Genomic DNA, 17,948 nt, shown 5'->3' with positions numbered 1-17,948 from the left:
TGTATTCTTCGATTAAGCAATCTTAAACTAATTGCTGGATATCTTAGAATGTTAGTTTTTTTTAAATGTGTATAGTTGGATGAATTGGGTCATCTTCTAAGTTTTCAGCAGATGGAACTGCTTTGTATGAGTAATTCCTGAAACTGACTGATATCTGCCACTGGCTACAGAAATGCATACAAATAAACAGTCTGTCAGATGCAGTGTGACGCATACATGTGGGAGACTTCAGGATAAGGACGTATTAGTTGTACATGTAGGCGGTGGCTATAACACAATCACTGTTCAGTTCAACTCTGAAAATCTTTGTAATAAAAATCTGTGGAAAACAAGGGGTTCAGATGCAAACTAGGCCTTTGGAGAAAAGCTGAAGAAACAATTTAATGTTAAAAATCAGTAACAGAGCTAGGGCTCAGGTGGTAAAGTGTATATGTTGGACAAGCATAAGGACCTGAACTTGATCCCAGTTTTTTCTCAAAAAACAAGGTGGACGATACCTGAGGAACAATGCCCAAGGCTGACTTCTGGCCTATAGGCTCACTGGCACAAGTACACACATGCATCCTCACTCATATAAACACACACACACATGTGCATATATAACACTAAACATAATAATGGGGCTGGGGAGACGGCTCAGTGAGGAAAGTATTTGCTACAGGTGGTGGTTTGAATAAAAATGGCCCCCATAGGCCCATAGGTAATGGCACTATTAGGAGGTGTGGCCTTGTTGGAGTGGGTGTGGCTTTGTTGGAGGAAGTGTGTCACTAGGGGGTGGGCTTTGAGGTCTCAGAAGCACAAGCCTGGCCAGTGTGTCACTGTCACTTCCTGCTGCCTGTGGATCCAGATGTAGAACTCCCAGCTACCTTTCCAGCACCATGTCTGTCTGCACGCCACCATGCTTCCCGCCATGACGATAATGGACTAACCTCTGAACTGTAGGCCAGCCCCAATGAAATGTTTTCCTTTATAAGAGTTTCTGTGGTCATGGTGTCTCTTCACAGTGATGGAATCCCTAACTGAGACTTTATGCAAGCATGAGGACCCAAATTCAGATCCTTGGCAACCATGTGAAGTCTGGGTACCAGGGTGTGCATTTGTAACTGTGCAGGAGGAAATGGGTGGATCCCTAGCTGAACGGGTAAGCTCGAGGCTCAGTGAAGGACCCAATTAAAAATAAAAAAGCATGGGGCTAGTGAGATGTTCAGCAGGTAAAGGTGCTTGCCCCCAAGTCTGACGACTTGAGTTCAACCCTCCAGTCCCACATGGGAGAGAGAACTGACCCCCAAAAGTTGTCCTCTGCCCTCCACATGTGCACACACAAGTGAGCACACCTGTCACAAAGTGTGTATACACACAAATACCACATACACACTTAAAAAAAACCCAGCAAGAGTGGTTAAAATTATGAAAGATGAGATAAAATAGATGGTACATTTTTTAACAAAATGGCATGAGCTTTCAAAATATATCATTATAAAGATTAGAGGCGATGGTATTTCTGAAGAGATTACAGGAGGGAGAGCCATCATGGGAGAGTAGTTAATGGGGCAGAAAATATTTCATGAGATAGGTGATGTCACAGCTGGGCTGTGAAGGACGCATACAATTCGGAGGCAAAGAGGACGGGAGAAGCAACTTTGGGCTTGGACTTGCCACCGAGCCTGACCAGTTTGATCCCCAGAACTCACATGGGGGAAGGGGAGAAATGACTCCTGCAAATTGTCCTCTGACCTGCACAGGAATTCTGTGTGTGCATGCACACACACACACACACACACACACACACACACACACACACACACTCAATTTCTTTTCTTTTCTTTTTTTTTTTTTTTTGGTTTTTTCGAGACAGGGTTTCTCTGTGTAGCTTTGCGCCTCTCCTGGAACTCACTCTGTAGCCCAGGCTGGCCTCGAACTCACAGAGATCCGCCTGCCTCTGCCTCCCGAGTGCTGGGATTAAAGGCGTGCGCCACTACCGCCCGGCTAACACGCACTCAATTTCAAGGGGCTGCCCAGAGGGCAGAGTGGTGGTCTGAGCCTATGGGTGAGCAAGCAGACAGAAATGAGGATCTTGATGTTTCTGTCCATGTAGTTGTGACTGAATGGGGAGATAAAGTTGTAAAGCGGCACTGATCCGAGTCAGAGAACTCTAAGGTGTGAGGCACCAGCCCAGGAAGCTTGGAATATACTATCTCACTTAATCTTTACAACACTCACAGGAGGTAGGTGTTACTACGACCACAGGTGTGGCCAATGAGGAAGCTGAGGTTTAGTCATCTGCCGAGGTTTCACAGCTGGCGAGTGGTAGACCCAGTACCAACACCAAGCCATGGCCTATAGACTTATTTAACCACTGAACATTGCTGTCTCCCCGGGAAATAGAAATTACTCTCCAGAGGGCCTTCAAGACCAAGTTCAGGAGTTTGAACTCTGCTTCCTAAGCCTGGGGATTCACTGGGAAGATTTTCATCAGGAAAATGACAAGGTCAGGATATTTTAAACAGAGTGTGTCTGGTCGAAATGGGTAGGAGAGTTCAGCAGGAAGCCCAGTGAAGAGGCTGTAACAGTAGAGGTGTGGACTTAGGCCCTAATATGGAATACCAGCAGAACAAAAGATGGTCCTTAAGAAGAAATAACCGACTCTTTTTCTAACAGTATGTGGACTATATTGAACAGTTATTTGCTATAATGCTGGTTCATTTGTTTTAGAGACAGGGCCTCATGTAGCCTGGATGTCCTCAATCTATGTAGCTAAAGATGACCTTGGACTTTTAATCAGTCTACCTTCACCCCCCAAATGCTGAGGATTTGAACTTACACCACCATATACAGTGCCTGGGATCAAACCCAGGGCTCCATGCATGCTAGCCAAGCACCCTACCAGCCGAGCCCTTTGTATTAATGTTAACTGTTCAAACCCAAAGAGTCTCTAGTTTAGGGTTATGGTGTGTCGGCCCTAGTGAAACTTTGAAGGCAAAGGGAGCAGCCTAAATTTATTCCAGTCCACTGCCCAAGCTAACTGGGGATCAGGGTGGTTTGAGATCTCCACCTGGGTAGTTCATTCTTTTTGGAGTTGCCTATGGACCTAATCTTGTAGTTTCCTGTCATTACCATGGACCTCCAGAGAGAGTCAAGAACTCAAACCTTTGCTGTTCCAGGACCAATCCAACAGAGCCAAGCCTCCCCTGAAAACTAGATTTAGAACCAGAAGTTTCTCTTCCTTTCTTCCTCCTTTCTTCATTCCTTTCTTTCTTTTTTTTAATCAGGGTCATGGAACTTAACCTGGTCTTCTGGAGTAGTTGTGGCTTTCTGCTGAGAGCTGCCTGGAGGAGTTAGCTGATAGGTGGAAATTCTTATCAGAAAAGATAGGTATGGATATGGAAGTGGCTGAAAATGGCCAAAGAAGTGTTCCTTGGGGAGCATTCATCTATAAATGGGGTGAGACCCTTGTACCAGGTCTCCGATGGTCCCTCCCACCCTGTCAGATCATCACCCCGATAAAAATGGAGGGGAATTAGGGCCCACAAAGTCAGAGAAGAAGAGACATGAAAATACAGCCCGGTGGACGAGTGGATATAGTGTGTGAGTGTGGTGGGAACAGCAAGTTCTCAAGCTGATGGGTTGAACAAAAGGATAAACCTGAGGGAATGACTAATTGCGTTATTTTTCCACATATTTACAGTCGACAGGCTTGAAGTCCATGGAGACGTACAAGGGGAAACAGAGCATTCAATTATGTGACCCTGTCTTAAAAAAAAATTCTCACACATTTATGGTCACATCATACTTTGAACCTCACATTATAATGTAGACCAAACCCTTTGATTTGATTCCCAGAGAGACTGTTTCCTTCAAATCCCAACTTACTCCCTAAAACGACAATTCTTATTGACAATTCCTATTTTCTGTATGTCAAAACTCTGCTAAAATACACACAGAATGCACAGAGCAGTTTATGAAGGAAATCTCTGGATTCCTAGGTTGAAAATTCCTGATCTTCCGAAAGTCACAGAAATTCAAATAATGTACTTACAACAGATATGAAGGCAATTATTTTCTGTGCCTAAGCAGCACTCTGGCTAGAATACATAGTCTCCCAGAGGGATTGCTTTGGAGGAATCCAAACCATGGTGGGAATGACGGTGTAGGAGGCGTGTCTAAGAACAGGTCCACGGTAAGATGGAGAGATGGCTCAGATGCAAAGCACCTGCACTGCTCTGGCAGAGAGCCTGAGTACAGTTCCCAGCTCAGCCAGGAGTTTGGTTCACAACTACCTGTAACTCCAGCTCCAGGGCGATCTCAGGTCTCTGGCTTCTTTGGGCACCAGCATTCACATACAATGTGCCACCCCCCCCCCCCCCACACACACACACACATAAAAAAATAATAAAAATAAAAAATAAATCTTAAAAAAAAAAAGCTTTGGGAGGCAAAGCTAGATCAGTCTCTGTGAGTTAAGACTAACCTGGTCTACGTAGTGAGTTCTAGGCCAACCAAAGCTACATAGTGAGCCCCTCTCTTTAAAAAAATAAAATTTAATGTAATAGTCCATGAGTATCTAATGGGATTTTCATTCCTATACCCGCAAAGGTTGCTGGGGTGTTTATGTGCGTGTGTGTGTGTGTGTGTGTGTGCGTGCGCGCACCTGCATCTGTGCACTCACAATATATCATTGCCAGCGGGAAGCCTGGCAGCTGCAGCTGCTTCTCCAGGTGTCCACCCTCAACTCTAATTCTCCTTCAACAGCTACAGCCTCAGGTCATTTCAGCTGGGCTTAAATTGCCCTGCTGGCTGGCCCACTAATCTGGGAGCCGGAGAAAGGCACTTGGCTACCTTGGGAGGAGTCATATGAAAGGGGTCTGGGTGCTGACAAGGGTGTTTTTTGAGATAGACAGAGGTGGGATTTATTGTGATGGTCTCAGAAACAGTCATAGTTAGGAGCAGACATTTAGCTCATTGAATCCTTCAACTCACCCAGAAAAGGGGAACTTGAGACAGAAAAGCTAATCACTTGTAAAGTCAAATCAATTAGCCAATAATTAGCAGAGCCTGGATACAATCTAGATTTGACTCAGGCTCTTGCCACGGGCTAACACTGTCTTCCCACTTCCACCGTCCGTCACCTGCCTTGAGACACTTCTTGGAAACGAAACCCATTCCACTTGTCTCAAGAAGGACATGCTCTGGATGACCATGGAGACAGGATTAGAGCTCATTTACTTCTCTATGTCACTAACTCCCTTCGGGACTGTGGTAAATGTCCTCAGTGACTGGGCCTCAATGTTCTCATCTGTAAAGAGGCGGTAAGACTAGTCGCTGCTTTCAACTGTAAAACTCAGTGAATTCTTTACACCCACTTCTCCGGAGCCCAGCAGACAGGCCTCCCAATCTTGTGGACTCTTCCCAGCTCTCCCCTAACTACTGCGTAGGCTTTTCTGACCCGGAGCTAGACATATCCTCCACTGAGACATGTACAGCTTGTTGTCCATCTTACATTAGCGTAATTCACCTTACTCATTCTCTTTCCATATCTTATCAGAACTCATCTGAATTCCTCACATATTTTAACTCATAAAGTCTTCTTATTTATGAATAAGTCACAGTATATGATTTAACTCCTCCATGAAGGACAGTTATTTGTTTTCCATGTTTGGTTGTTTCTTTATTTTTCCATGTTGCAACCAATATTCTTCTGTTTGCTTCCTTGTGTACAGGAAGTTTCCAGAAGTGTTCAGAAATGAAGATTCCTAAGGCATAGCTGGGCACTGGATGATGGAAATGATCCCCCACAGTGGTAGGGCCCACACATGCTTGCACGAACAATGTGCAAGTGTAGAGTTTCCCACATTCTCATTGATAGTATCAACTTTATTATTTTCCAAGCTGACACCATGATTGCATTCCTTAGGACAGTATTTTTCTATTCACATCATCTTCCCTGATAGTTGTGGATTTTGTGAATGCAGAAACCTTGGATAGCTCAGTTTTATATTCTTCCCATGAAATTTGTTGAGCTTAGTAAATACACAATAAAGAATTACCAACAAATACATAATGAACAGAATTTATTCACCTTGATCTGGGAGATGGGGAGCCCCATAAGGGCAGGGATGAAGTTTTCTGTTTATTCATCTGAGCTGAGGATGTCAAAGGGAATTCTAATAAGCCACAGAGAGGTAATCTAATCTGCATGGCAGCCACAGTTGGCCTACAGACCAAAAGCTTATGAATCTACAGCAGATTAGGATCAACCATTTGACCCAACTTTTGATCATTTTATTCACACTATTCATTGGATGTTTGACTATTGTGGGGTACTGCTTTCCAAGTCTCTGGGACCATCTTCTTTAAATACTGTGAGGTCTGTTTCTCAGTGGGACACCCCACCCCTGGTCCAGATCTATTAGTGGGGCTGGGTAGAATTCCTGTACCCCTTGGACTAGGGCACTGCATGACTATAGTAAATGCTCCCTCCCCCGTTCTGTTGCCCCAACAGTCCCTCCAGGGTGACTCACTTTCTAAATAAGCTACTTGTGGTTTTGGTTTTGACATCACATGTGGAAGAATGAGTAATTTTTTAAGAGCCAGAATTATATTTGATCAGAATAAGACACACAGTGCATGTTACTCATGGTTTTAGGCCAATGGGTCAACACTGGTAACAAGTCCACCGACCTCTCACCCTCTTTCCCCCTTGGCCAGGTTTGTATGTACTGTATTATGTGGTTACACTGTGAAAAATTGATAAAAATTCTTTCCTATTGAACCTGTAAGATTAAATAAGATATAGCAAAGTGATTAAGGCCATACGCCCTACTGTGCTATTGCTTGGCTTTCTCTTTGTAGTGTGCATATGCATCTGCATGTGAGCACATGTATGCTGGCACACATGCATATGTGTGAGCACATGTGGAGGCCTGAGGTTGTTACCCTGGATGTCTTCCTTCTTTGTTCTCCACCTTGCATATTGAGACAGGGTCTCTGTCTTAATCTAGAACTGTTTCAGCTAGTCAGGGTAGCCAGTGTGCTCCGGGATTCCCTGTCTCTGCCTTCCACACACTAGGATGATAGGCAGGCTACCACACCCACCTGGATTTTTTCCATGAATTCTGAGGATCCAAACTGTGGTCTTCATACTTGTGTAGCAGGTGCTGTACCCAAGGAACCATGTTCAGAGCCCCTATTGTTTGGGTTTAAATCTTAGTTTCACCACTTGACCAACTGGCCGACCTTAAACAAGTTAGGGAATTTTGATATGCTGTCATTTCTTCAAACAAAACCTAAGATCTGTGACCCTTCTCCTTCACTGTTTCCCCAGATATATCTTAAGTCCTTTCCCATAGTTCATTGGCTTTAGACCAGACCCCTTTGCATTGTGACATCCTCAAATTACCGTTTACATTGGTATACATCTAAGTTTTGGATCTAACAGCTTCTTCGGATCTTCAGTTTTCTTATGAAGACACACAAATCGGTATAAAAACAGAATGCATGTGCTGACCTAGGATGCAGGCAGAGGTACAGCACTTACCTAGGATGAGTGAGGCCCTGAGCCCCTGGGCTCCATCCCCAGCAGAGAGAGAGGAGAGAGAGAGAGAGAGAGAGAGAGAGAGAGAGAGAGAGAGAGAGATTCCAACTCCCCTTGTCTTTTGTCTGGCTGTCTGTACCCTAGGTAAGTGTACTGTGCAAGGAAGAATAGAAGGCTATCACCCATCAGGTGCCATTCAATGGGTGAGGTGGGATTTTACTTCTTATCTTACCTGCCTCAGTCCTTAGACCCTAAACCATGGTATAAACGTGACTCAGAAAGGAGACCTGGTGCCATCGAAATTCATTCTCTGACCTCCTGGAATCCCTGCTTGTGAGCAGGGGTCAGATAGTGGCATTTTAAGGAGTGTTAACTTGTTAAATCATATCACATGCAGGGAATTATGTAGCTAAAATGTTAACATACTGATTTTTCTTAAACATGCGTTAATGTGGAATTGATCTTCAGAGCATTAGCAGTCTTTGGAAACATCCTCAGAGCATCACGATGAAGTCGGAGTAAAATCCCTCAGAGCCTACCCCAGCAGCAGACCTTCAGGGCTCCTGAGCCACAGCTGTGGGACCACATTCATCAGAGCCAGTTGCTTCTGTCTTGTTGGCCCTACCTTGTGTACGTTAGCTGAGGATAATAATGAAAGATGGGAGAGTGAGTCTAACTTGGCTGACATGCAACCAGGGGTGTTATGCATATTAGAGTCTGTGAACTGAGTCAAATGGGCAGAAATGCCAAGCTGTTGACAGACAGTCAGTGGTTCTAGGGGAGACGGATCCACTGGGGAGCTGTCAGGAGCGTCGGTATGTGATTTAAGGTACAGGCACACATTCTCAACACAGACACATACACCTGCTGTCACATGCACACACACAACAACAGTAGTTTTACCCTCCTGGACTTTTCACTGCCTACTCACAAACACACCTGCACGCCCCATGTATGTGCTCAACCTAGACAGGGAACCTCAGGGCTGAATCAAATGCCAGTTAATGCTGCTGCTTTTATTACACCAAGGTCTTGACATTCATTAGGTGAGGGACACAAAGGTTGGCGGACTGCTGTTATAGCGGCATGCATTCTCTTCTACAGCGCAGCTTTGGGAGGTCAAGGTTACTGCAGCTCACACACCAGGATTGCTCTCCAGAAGGAGAAAGGAGACACTGCAGTCCTTATTCTCTTGTTTCAACGGGCACAAGGAACTTCACCACCACAACAGTCTAGGGAGCACAGGGTCAGGTGAGTGTGCTTTCAACAGGTGCCGCAGGACACCCAGCTTTTGGCGGGGGGAGTTCCTAAAACTCAGAGCCAATATTACTTCTAGGTAAGTACATTCTTCCCACAGGTCGCACTGACTACAAGGACATGCTGAGCTCTGCATCTGAGCTGGGTTAAGCTGCCGGGAGTCCTCCGTTACAGAGGTCCTGGCTTCACAGGGGAGAATAAGACACGATGACTCTGTCACAATAAGGCCACTAAATTCACAATGGCAATGACTTCAGAATAAAGCTCTTAAGACTACAGGGAAACAGCCCTTTCCTCTCCTGTCAGTCCCTCTCAGGGTAGGCACCTGCCCTGAGACTGTCACCTGGTCATTTCTGGGCTGCACAAATTACTGAGCACAAAGGAGCAGAGGAAGGGCCACACATGTCAAGTCATGGGACATCGCCACCAAACATGGCAGACTGTTGTTGGTGAATGTCTTAGATGCCTTTCCTGGTCGGGCCGGGCGCCCTCGTGTATCTGGAGAGCTAATCTGAAAAGAGGCTGGCAAAGGACTTCCTCAAGCTCCGGATGGTCTCCGCTTTGGCTTCATCCTCATTGGCTGAAGACCGGAAGAAGGAGGACTCAGAGAAGCTGAACGCATTTGTCAGGGACTGCGACTTGCTTGAAGATAAAAACCAGAGAGAACATGAGGAGGGTGTTCCTCGTGAGGCATCGAAGGGCTGTGACAGGAGGGTGCACAACAAGAACTCCCCACTCCCTCCCCAGGGAGAACAGGGTAGCAAGAGATGGCTGGGAGGGCTGTGCTAGGCACTAGGAAGCCCTTGGCTACTTCCTCCTCACTTCAGTGCTGCTGAAACAGGAAGGGATGGGAGCAGTGTGGGGACCAGAGAGAAGGGTGAGAGCGAGAGGGGAAACAGGAAGAATGGGTGACTCAAAGGCTGTGTCTTTCATTTGAGGCTAAAAGTTCCTGGTTTCTAAGTGCGGATCTAGGCACCTCACACCCTCTTCCTTTGACGAAAGCAGATACCAGCACGTGTGGGCTCCTGGCCTCTTTTTCATCAACTGTCAAGATGGACTCAACTTCAGAGACTTGATTCTGCCCCAGAGTGGCTTCAGGCAAGCCACGTGTCACTCTGGCCCTGGGATTTTCATGTGTGGCATGAAGATTTTGGTAGGATGATGACCTCTGGGTCCTCTTGGGTCCTCCTATTTCTCTCTTATTTCAAAGGAACCTTCAGCTTGATCCACAAAGTCTAATGCCTCTGTTTTCATGGTCTTGCATTTATTATTATTTTTAAAGGTAGGATCTCATGTATCTCAGGCTGACCTTGAACTCCCTGTGTAGCTGAATATACCCTTGGCCTTCTATCTCCTAAGTGCTTGGTGATAGGAATGTACCACCACACCGTGTTTTATGCAGAGCTAGGGATCAAACTCAGGGCTCTGTGCATGCTAGGCAAGCATTCTGCTGACTGTGCTACAGCTCTAGCCTCATGTGGTCACAGTCACCTCTGTAGCCTTCCTCAGATGAACCTTGATATGAAGTTTGTGGGATTTGGGGTATATAGGAGTAAAAGAGACACTATATTGGGCCATGATTATTTAGCAATATTATAATGAAGAAAAAAAAACCAACCACCCCTCCACACACACACAGATGCACACACACATTTTAGGAACTTATCCTTTCATAGCAAATGATTCAGAAAAAAACAGTGAAGGCTGGAGGCTGGGAGGAAGCCACACCACAGTGCAGGAGGAAACATGAGGTTTGGCTTCCCTGGCAGCCTGGCTTGTCTCTTGACTCCCACTGGGTCTTTCTGGCTCTAGGACTCCTCTGGGACCTCCATCCCTCTCCTAAATGCTGGGTGCATCCAGGAAAGTCCCACCTGTGTGTCATTCTCTCCTCCCACGGGGACTGTGGACAGGTGTCCGGCCTTTCATTAGGAGAAGGAGACTTCTGCATGCACAAGCAGAGGGCACCGGGTACAAGCCTCCAGCTCATCACCAGAGGCTGGCTCTGCTCGTCAGCTTCACCCAGAGGTAATGACAACCCATAAGCTCACTTTTATACTGGGGCCAGAGCAGCTGCGATGATCCCACTCAGCAAGGACAAACTGCTGAACTGGGGAGGTGACAGCAAGTTGGATATAAGAAGTACTATTGGCTTGAGCAGGAGAACAACAGTAGCCATGCCTCTTCTACTGTGTGTGACTAGAAGACCTGGAGAAGTGACCATCCGGACACTCAAGCCCCAGCTTTGCCACTGATTTAGATGGGTAGCTCTGAGCAAAGTTTTCTTTTATGTGCACAATTCACAGGTGCTTACCTGGACTCTGAAAGTCCAGCCTCTCTCTTGCTCTCTGAAGGTTCACTATTGTCCATCACTTTTGAGCAGTGGTTCTCAACTTTCCTAATGCTGCAACCCTTTAATACAGTTCCTCATGTGGTGGTGACCCCCAACCATAACATTATTTTCATTGCTACTTCATAACCGTAATTTTGCTACTGTTATGAATCATAATGTAAATATCTTAGGTGACACATGTGAAAGGGTCATTTGACCCCCAAAAGGGTCATATCCCGCAGGTTAAGAACCACTTCTTTTGACCTACAAGCAGGGTAGGTCATTCCAATGTCCCTGGAGCTGCTGCTGTGCCTGCTAGGAGTGGTAACAGAGTCTGCATAGCAATATTAAAACTGGCATGTGTGGCTCTGGGGAGTGGGCAGAGTGGGCTGCACTGGGACCACCCTCCCAAGGACAGACAGAACTACTTCTTTCTAAGGGCTCCACAGGTCTCTGTGCAGCAGAACAGTGTGGAGGGGCCCCTGGGCTGACTGCTGAGAATGGAGAATGAGGGTACCAAGGAGGATGGATCTCTTTTGAACTACCAGGTAGCACCTTTGCTACCTACACTTCCTCCAGAAAGGTAAAAGTGGAGATAGAATTAAGCACTTCTCCCTTTTCCTTTGGGCAGGCTTGCTGATTGCACACCCTTGAGTCAGAAGTAGGAAAGACGTTAAGGGTTTTTGCTTGTTTGTTTTTAAGTTTAGGAGACATGCATATGGAAAAAAGAGTGGGAGTTTCAAGTTAGCATGAGGCTAGACAGAGGTGGACTGTTGTAATTCCTCATGAAGAAAGTGGTGGGCGTGAGCATCCAGCTCAACCTGAGGCAAGATTTAATTTCCCTCTTTCCTCCCTTCCTAAGTCAGTCTAGCCGTTCTTCTCACACACAGCAAAAAAGCAAACCAACAGAACCCCCACACCCATCACCACCACCAACCCCTCCCTCACGTCATCAACTATCTGTGGCACCTGAAGGTGGTTCTGCAGCAGGTCAGAGGCCCACAGCCCATGAGGAGGGACAGGAAAGGGGGTAAGGAACTGCTGGGGTAGCTTACTTGAGCTGTGGGTGAGGCTGGGGCTTCTGTGGTGGAGCAGCCTGGGGTAGCTGGGCCTCTGCCAGGGAGTTGCTGCTGGAGGATGCATCTCCGTGGGTGGTGGTGGGGCCGCCCGGCCTCTGAGGAGCCGAGGAAGAGGAAGAAGAGGAGGAGGAGGAAGAGGAAGAAGATGGCAGTGATGGTCCCGAAGGGAGCCGACGTGGAGGCAGCACCTTGCCTGAGGGCTGCATTCCTTGGGGTTGCCCAGGGCCCCCTAGGTTCAGTACAAGAAAAACTTCATAATTTAACCATATCAAAGGGTTTCCTTAGTAGAATCTCTATCTCAAACGGCGTGGTTAGATCATTGCTAATAGGATAAGTGATATTGTAAGTAGCTACCCAAAGCTCTGAGAGCTGGGAAGGGAGTCCTCAGACAAGACATCATCACTGTTTGCTCCTCCTCAGAGACTCAGCAACTTAGTCACAGCAGAAGTCAGAAGGGCAGGGAAGAAGGCAGAGGACTGGGAAGCCCCACAGAGTGAAGCTCCCTTACAGAGGGCCTCCTGACCAGAGGGCCTCTGCTCTACTTCCCAGAAGTCCTCAAGAAAAAGCCACCCTGCTCTAAGGATTCCTAAGAAACCCCCAAATCTACACAGAAGATGCAGGAGTCAGAACACTTGAGAAAATACTCTCCCAGTGACACTTCCCCCAGCAAGATGCCAAGCTTCTCTGGGCCTCAGTTTCCCCAACCATAAACCATCTAAAGGTCCTACAATTATCTTTTAAAGATAGTAGTTGTTTCAAAGATGATAACGGATGAGAAAGTTGTTCAGAAAGGATTCTGTGCCTTAAGATCCTCAGTGACTGACATTGTTTCCATGGAGCTGCCTTCATCCTGCTCCAAGCCTGCAGGTGTCTGATTACCACACCCATCCCACCTGGGCTTCACTGGTGCATTAACTCCCACGACCAGGATCAATCCTTTCTTCCCAGGCACTCTTTACCTGAGTGCTATCCTCAAGGGCCCCATCATGACAAACTGCTCAGGTGTGTGGGGAAATTCTCCAGACATTCAAACCCCAGGTTCCCCCCAGGGATGTTGTGGGCACCGTCTGGCAAACAGCCCCCTTAATAACAGCATACCTTTTACCCAGCATGAGACACAGAACCATCAGTTAGATGGCCTGTTGAGAAAAAAGCCCTCCTTTGTCTAGGGGGTGAAGGACAGAAAGTGTGGTTCATACTTTCTGGAAGGGGGTCTGCACATCTTTGAAGTCAAAAGATGACCCCATGGGCACACATTGACGAGTGAAAATGATTCCTAATTGTCCTGGAAAACTCAGTTTCTCACCTCAATCCCAGAGTCTACACTCATGGGCCTGCCATAGCTAAGACTGGTCCTGTTAGTTTCTAGAAACCAGAACACTCCTATGTCCTCTGCAGAGGCAGAGTGTGCCTATGCTACTGTGCACCCAGGATTACTAGCTCATTTCCCTTAGGTGGCATGGGCTCCCCTTTATCATCAGTCACCAATTAATAGCAGGGTCTGTTACACATAAAAATACATATGTAAGATATGTGGGATTCTGCACGTTTAAAGAGTTCAAAGCCACATCGGGTAACTATGCGATCAGGCAATTATTTCACGGTAACCAGCTTCTGTCTCCTGAAGTCTGACGCCAAGACTATGCCTTCATTAGCATTGTTTACTGCATCAGCATCTCTTTCGGGTTGATAGCTGAGCCTCTTGTATCACAAACCTGAGTGCTTGCCCACCTGTACAGAGGTAATCGAATAGCCAGAAACTTTACAACTTAACACTGAAGACAGATATAACTTTTCCTTTATTGCACATTGAGCTGTACAAGAGAGTCACAAAAGAGAGGTGCTTCGTCACACTTCCAGCAGCACCTCCCAGCCAGATCAGTACAAAACGGGAGGCGGGGGGACAACATTGGAAAAGAAATGGGAACAGAACACCTGAACAGAAACCCTACACTGTGACAAAAGTGCCCCCCAGGCCACAGAGTTGTCCCTTAGCATGCTGCCGGAGGGCACGTGATAGTCAGGTGATGCTGTCTGCTTGCGTGTGGCAGTGGGAGCTGTCATCAGCTTCTAACCCCCACCTGAGAGGCCTTGGCTGACACCACCCTGGAGCCTGACTGAATTCAAATGGCAACTTTGTATTTGTGGCTCACAAATGTCACATGAAAAGCACCTGGATGTAACACACTGATAACATGCAGAGAAGCAACACCACCATCAGCTCACAACTTGGACAAAAAAAAAAAGTAAAAAACAAAAGTGTATTCCTCCATTCTGGGAAATGTTCCTTTGCTCTCTTGGAGGATTTCTTTAGACTAGGAGGTGTTTAAGGACCTGACTCTTACCCCACCTGAAAGTGCATATATGTATATATTTACAACTGACTGACTACCATCTTTATCTAAGGGAAGGGTCACAGATGACAACATTCACACTATACACATTTTTCTACAGCCTCAGAATTTTCCAGAAACCAAAAGAGAAACCAGGGCATGTGCCCCTTGACTCAGTTACATACAACCAACCCTGCTTACTCCTCAGACCTGGTAGTCCAGAACCTGGCCCTGTCACCACGAAGGTGAGGAATGTAAAAGTCGAGCTAGAAGCATTTCTTCTAAAAGGCAGATTGCTGACATGAGCCCCCGTATGGGCTGTGGGACTAGAGAAGGCCACTTGGAACCCATTCTGGCCCTGCCCATGGCAAGATGAGGCACTGACCCTCTAGTTCTGGCTTAATTAACAACTACATCATCTGCTCGAGGCTCCTTGTCAGAAGGAAGGACAGACACAGGTAATGGTTCTCCAAGGTATGGGGCCTCTGTCCAACACACACAGACATCTGAGCCAGATTTGTCCAGAAAGCTCCCTGCTTTGGGTTCTCCAAAGAGGCCAAGACTAAGAACTAAAGGGCCCAAGCCCAGAGCTATGTAGGTAGAGTACCCAGCCAGGTGACAGGAGACATGTCTGATTTGGTCTCCTGTTAGGAAGCCTGAGGAATGATCAACTCCGTCTCAGACTGTCAGTCATTCCCTGCACTCTCTGTTCAACACGGCTAGACAATCAGCTCTGTTCACAGGTCAAGCTTTGAGGAATACACAGCAGCCCCAGTTCCACAGAAGCACACATGGCCAGCTCAGAAACAGCAACCGCAGAACATCCGCAGGCACCGAGATCCACACACAGAGACTAGGAGATCACTTGGATATTGCACATTGGCGGCCCCTTATTAGCTTCTTAACCTGTAGCTAGTTAATAATCAAAGTGAAGGGAACACGGGTCTATAAAATACAGAACACATTCCTGGAAATTTGTATTTTGTCACTAAAAACACAAGCGCTCTACAGGCACAGCCAGCTTATTCACACGAACTCAAACTGCACCAGATGGTAGCGGATGGAGAAAAAGATGGATGCCTTCAAATTCAACAGATGGAACTATGAAAAGTAGACCTTGAAAATCTCTTAGAAGTGCTATCTATTTACCCTAGTCATGCAGGGAGGAAGTAAAACACAGGTCACTGAAGATCCCAAGCACTCGTGGAGGTAAGTGGGAGGAGGCGAGTCTGAGCCTGGGGGAGGAGGAGAGAAGCCTGGCTGCCCTGACGGTGGCTGTTTCTCCCCCTCTGCCCCAGGGCTCAGACCTCACCCCTCACTGTGTGCCGCCGTAAAAACACTATCAAACCACCCAGAAGACAGTCACACTGGACGCGAGAGGCACGATGCTTTTGTACACTGTTGACAGACAGCCCTGGCACCACAAGTTATACAGAAGACGTGAAAGCGTTACAAGCACAAACAGCGACAGGCGAACTACCAGACAGGCTGACACTGCATAGGAGAAGCAGTCCAGTCAGCACTGAGAGGACACAGCAGCGGACCGGCCGGACGGTCTGCCGCTCCCCTCCCCGCCTTCCTTTCTTTTCTCTTCTTTTTGTTTTTGGCTTAAATTTTCTGCTTTGAAAAAATGAACTACTGATCACTTTAAGAAGCTTGGACTTGTTTTGGACCTACTGCAATGCCATTACAGTCGAGAATATACTGTAAACAACCTTGGGGGGGTGGCCGCTGAGGTGGGGTCTTGCTGGAGTCCGGTTCCTTAAGTGTTCCACTCTGGAAGACAAAAACAAAAAAAGCCGCAAGAGATAAAAGACAAAGTTCCAAGCAAACGCCAAAGAGAAGTGCAGCGGCCAGGCTGCGCTGGGGGTCCTGGGATCTGCTCAGGAAGTCCTGACGTTCAGACCTCCAGACCTCCAAGGACCCTCAGCCTCTGCACTGTGGCTGCTTAGGGAGTAGACAGTGTGGGGCTTGGAACTGCTGATAGACGTCTAGGACATCCTCGAGCCTCTTTCACTTCCTTACTGTAGACTTACTCTATTCAGAACTTCAAGTTTGTTCTCACACCACACAGCCTGACATCCAGGTTCACTTTGTATTTCCAGGCCCAGCATCTGATAGGAAAGCTGCTGGGCTGTACATGGCTCTGGGGGAGGGTAGGTAATAGGGACTGGGGGAGGGTGGGGTAGGCATGTGAGCTTAGATGCGGCTCCTTTCCAATCCGCATGAACTGGAGGATGGGTTCAGTTGGGGGGGCTAACTAGGGGTCTGACCACTCTTGGGGATAGACTGTACCACCTGAGGGAGCGGGCCCTGAAGGAGAAACCGATGTTTGCTTCTCAGAACCTTACCCAGGCGGAAGGGTAAGATGCTAACACTGGTAAAGTACTCAAGGCCAAGTTGTTTTGCTGTCTCAAACTGCAGAATCATAGTCTGCCCAACGACGTGGCTCTACTCCCACGCTTCCTCTCCTCCCAGCTGTGATTCTGATTATGTCCTGACAGGATCAAAGATGCACGTGACTTGGTTTGTCTCACACTTGTGTTTCAGGCACGTTTGGAGCTTGTCTTCGGTGCACCGGAAACATTCTCTAAACCCAAGGTGTGCCAAGTGTGCCGATGGTGATGTCAGAGCGTACCTCCCCACCCAGGGCTGTGAAGTGGGCTAAATGTGCCTTCGAGCTGTCTCTCACTTCCCTCTCCGGGCCCCTCACCGCTGGAGATATTCTTCCCACACCAGCGCCCTTTCTCCCCCTGCTTCCCACTTCCCTGGGCTTGAGTCTGGCCATTTCTCTCCTCCAGCTTCCCATGGCCAGTTCCCAGCTCCTACCCTAGAAGTACAAGTGTCCCCTTCCCAGTATCTCAGTCTTTCAAATAATGACACACCTCCAACTGTACAGGATTTTATACAGTAACGGGCATGACCTCTGCCCGTGTCCTGGGTACCTCTCAGCAAGGAAGGAAGCCTGTCTTACCTGTCAACCACCTTCAGCACCGCCACAGAACCAGCATTTCCAGCCCCTTCCTCAAGCACTCTCACTGGGTGTAGGAGACCTGTTCTGAGCCCTGACACACACACACACACACACACACACACACACACACACACACCCATTAAGCCAGCTGGTGGCCACCCAACCCATTCATCCACCAGCGCTCCTCGTTTCTTCCCTCTGGTGCCGTCTTCCATTTACCGCCTTTGGTCAAGCAGTTATCAGTTTTCGCTTACACAATAGTTTCCCAATCCTTTCAACTCACCTAGTCTTTCTTCTTCATGGCCACTGTTAGCCTCCTAACACCTCTCACCAGTTGTACCACTTAGTTTCTCTAGTTCTGAAATTTTTTGGGTGTCTGTTGTGTACCGGGTAAATGGGCCCTCTATGTGGTCTCTCTCTCCCACCCAACAATGGCTGTATGTGG

The 17,948-nt window shown here is 47.3% G+C and overlaps 1 protein-coding gene across 1 annotated transcript in view; it reads right to left on the bottom strand.

The window, feature by feature from the left end:
- Positions 1 to 8,526: 8,526 nt before the first annotated feature.
- The window catches only part of Syn2 (synapsin II), a 154,008-nt gene continuing 144,586 nt past the window's right edge, over positions 8,527 to 17,948 (bottom strand). Inside the window, exons 11-13 of the mRNA XM_052720879.1 lie at positions 16,245 to 16,305; positions 12,173 to 12,425; positions 8,527 to 9,430 (exon numbers count right to left, since the gene is read on the bottom strand). Coding sequence (XP_052576839.1) covers positions 9,295 to 9,430; positions 12,173 to 12,425; positions 16,245 to 16,305 — 450 coding nt within the window. The 3' untranslated portion in view covers positions 8,527 to 9,294. The remainder of the gene's footprint in view (positions 9,431 to 12,172; positions 12,426 to 16,244; positions 16,306 to 17,948) is intronic.

Source organism: Peromyscus californicus, unplaced genomic scaffold (assembly GCF_007827085.1).
Source record: "Peromyscus californicus insignis strain IS unplaced genomic scaffold, ASM782708v3 Scaffold_6__1_contigs__length_162567912, whole genome shotgun sequence".
Lineage (NCBI taxonomy): Eukaryota > Metazoa > Chordata > Mammalia > Rodentia > Cricetidae > Peromyscus > Peromyscus californicus.
The sequence above is the reverse complement of the archived record's forward strand: the minus strand, read 5'-3'. Positions and strand labels throughout refer to the sequence as shown.